This window comes from Chenopodium album, chromosome 14 (genome assembly GCF_948465745.1).
Source record: "Chenopodium album chromosome 14, dcCheAlbu1.1, whole genome shotgun sequence".
Lineage (NCBI taxonomy): Eukaryota > Viridiplantae > Streptophyta > Magnoliopsida > Caryophyllales > Amaranthaceae > Chenopodium > Chenopodium album.
This window is the reverse complement of record NC_137847.1, coordinates 45,003,850-45,006,456: the sequence shown is the minus strand read 5'-3', so window position 1 is coordinate 45,006,456 and position 2,607 is coordinate 45,003,850. Positions and strand designations below refer to the sequence as shown.

General features: G+C 44.3%; 1 protein-coding gene across 1 annotated transcript; it reads left to right on the top strand.

Moving 5' to 3' along the window:
• Positions 1–637: 637 nt before the first annotated feature.
• On the top strand, positions 638–2,029 carry LOC145578142 (uncharacterized). The gene has a single exon (XM_081635523.1). It carries the CDS (start codon positions 638–640, stop codon positions 2,027–2,029), a length of 1,392 nt encoding a protein of 463 aa, XP_081491649.1.
• The last annotated feature ends 578 nt before the right edge of the window (positions 2,030–2,607 follow it).

Below are 2,607 nucleotides of genomic sequence, written 5' to 3'. Positions count from 1 at the left end.
AACACTGTTGGCCCAAAAGGTTCAAACTGAAGCCAAGCTTACCAGTCTCACCAAGCAAAATGAAGCCCTCCGTAGCCAAATACAATCAGTCGCTTCCAAAACCATTAACACCAGAAAGAACACTGAAAGTATAGCCATGCAGCTTGATATGTCAGGTACCTTTCATACCCCTAATGGGGAAAAAGGATCTAACACTAGGGAAACAACCCTAGACCTTGACTCTTTGAATGCAGGAACCCCTAAGCAGAATGGTCAAGAAGGATCTGAGGAGGGAAAGATAGAGAAGATAGTCAAAGAGTACCTCAAAGCAATCGAAGCCAAGATCGCCAAGATCCCTGGAATGCCAAAGCCCATGGAGGAAGAAGCGTCAGATGGCTATATAGAGTCTCCTTTCTCAGAAGAGATCGCCATGGTAGAAGTGCCAAAGAGGTTCAGCACACCCAGCATGGCCATGTACGATGGAACGACAAACCCTGATGAGCATGTATCCCTCTACAAGCAGAAGATGATGACCAGCTCAATCCCTAGAGACATCAGAGAGGCCATCATGTGCAAAGGCTTTGGAGCCACATTATCAGGTCCAGCTTTAACTTGGTTCATTAATTTAGATAATGGGACAATTTGGTCTATTGCAGGAATGGTAAACCTATTCAAAGTCCAGTTCGCCAGCAGCAGGAAAATAGAGAAGCAGTCATCGGATTTATACCGTGTTGTGCAAAGACATGGTGAATCCTTGAGGGATTATCTTAACAGGTTCAACAGGGAAAAGATTGGAATACACAAGTGTGATGCTCCCACAACCATTGAAGCGTTCAGGAGAGGATTGCTAGATCACAGTGAACTCTACAAGGAATTAACCAAATATCCATGCACAACCTTTGAAGATGTACAAGCTAAGGCGATGGCTCAAGTCAGATTCGAGGAAGATGCGTATACAAGGAAGACTCCAGAGCTCAGAAAGGATGAAGATCGTCCGTCAAGAAGGAACAACAACTTCCCCAGAAGAGATCATCGATTCAAGCCATATCAGCGTTCCCGCTTTGATGAAGGATCAGTTAATGCTGTCGAAGGAGAGTTTTCTGATTGGAGGGAAGATCCTGAGCTCCCACCCAAGTTGCACGAGTATTGCTTCAATGTCAATCCTGCAGGAGTAATAAGGACCTTAAACAAGATGGGAGATACTGTTCAATGGCCCAGAAGGAGTGATAGGCCTGGAGAGAAGAAGGATCCATCCAGATGGTGTGATTTCCATTCGGATATCGGTCACACTACTGACGAATGTGTCGCGCTCAGAAAGAAAGTTGCATACTTGTTAAAGAAAGGCTACCTCAAAGAACTCTTGTCAGATAGATCTAAAGCTTCAGGGAAGGACAGAGAGCCCAAGCAAGGAGGTCCTCCACCCCCACCTCCAATTGTCAAAACCATCTGTTTCATATCAGGAGGGTCAGAAGTATGCGGTCTAACATATTCAGCAGCAAAGCGGCACGCAAAAGAAAGCAACAAAGAGCAACCAGATAAGAGGGAAAAATCAAAGATAGACATCCCTATCATGTTTGAAGAAAACGACGCAGTAGAAGGTCATCATGACGGCCTAGTGATCTCGCTCCCAGTTGGAAACTGCATGATTAAGCGAATCTTAATTGACAATAGAAGCTCTGCAAATATCATCATGCTAGACACCTTGAAGCATATGAACATAGACGAGAAGAATATCGTCAACAAATCAACAATGCTAGTAGGATTCAGCGGGGAAACCAAGAAGACAAGTGGGGAGATTACATTGGCAACGTATGCAAAAGGGATCAACCTGCAAGTCAAGTTCTTAGTGATCGACACTCTATCCTCATACAATATGATTATGGGAAGACCCTGGATACACGAAATGAAAGCCATCCCTTCTACGTACCATCAGGTCATTAAGTTTCCTACTAGATGGGGAATTCAAGAAATCAGAGGAGATCCTAGGGAAGCTAAAGAATGTTACAAGATAGCACTGAAGGCAACATCTGCAGAAAAGAGTTCAGCATAGCAATCAGAGGGTCAGCTGGGCCAAGAGAAGTTGAGTATATCAGAAGAGCAAGAAGCTACAGAAGTCCAGCTGAACCCCATACATCCAGATCAGAAAGTCAGAATAGGATCAGAGCTGAAAGCAGAACTCAGACAGCAAATTTACGACTTTCTGGAAGAAGAGAAAGATGTGTTTGCTTGGACCCATGAAGAGATGAAAGGCATTTCCCCAGAAGTTATCACCCACAAGTTGAACGTAGATCCAATGCATACACCAGTGAAGCAAAAAAGAAGAAAATTCGCGCCAGAAAGGAACAAGATCATCAACAAGGAAATTCAAAACCTACTGAAGACAGGAAAGATCAGAGAGGTAAAGTACCCAGAATAGCTTGCCAACGTGGTGGTAGTAAGGAAGAAAAATGGGATATGGCGAATCTGCATAGACTTCACGGACATCAACAAGGCCTACCCAAAAGACCCATTCCCTTTACCTCATATCGATGCCATGGTAGATGCCACAGCAGGACACGAGTTGCTATCCTTCATGGACGCCTACAATGGTTACAACCAGATCTTCATGCACAAGGATGATCAAGAGAA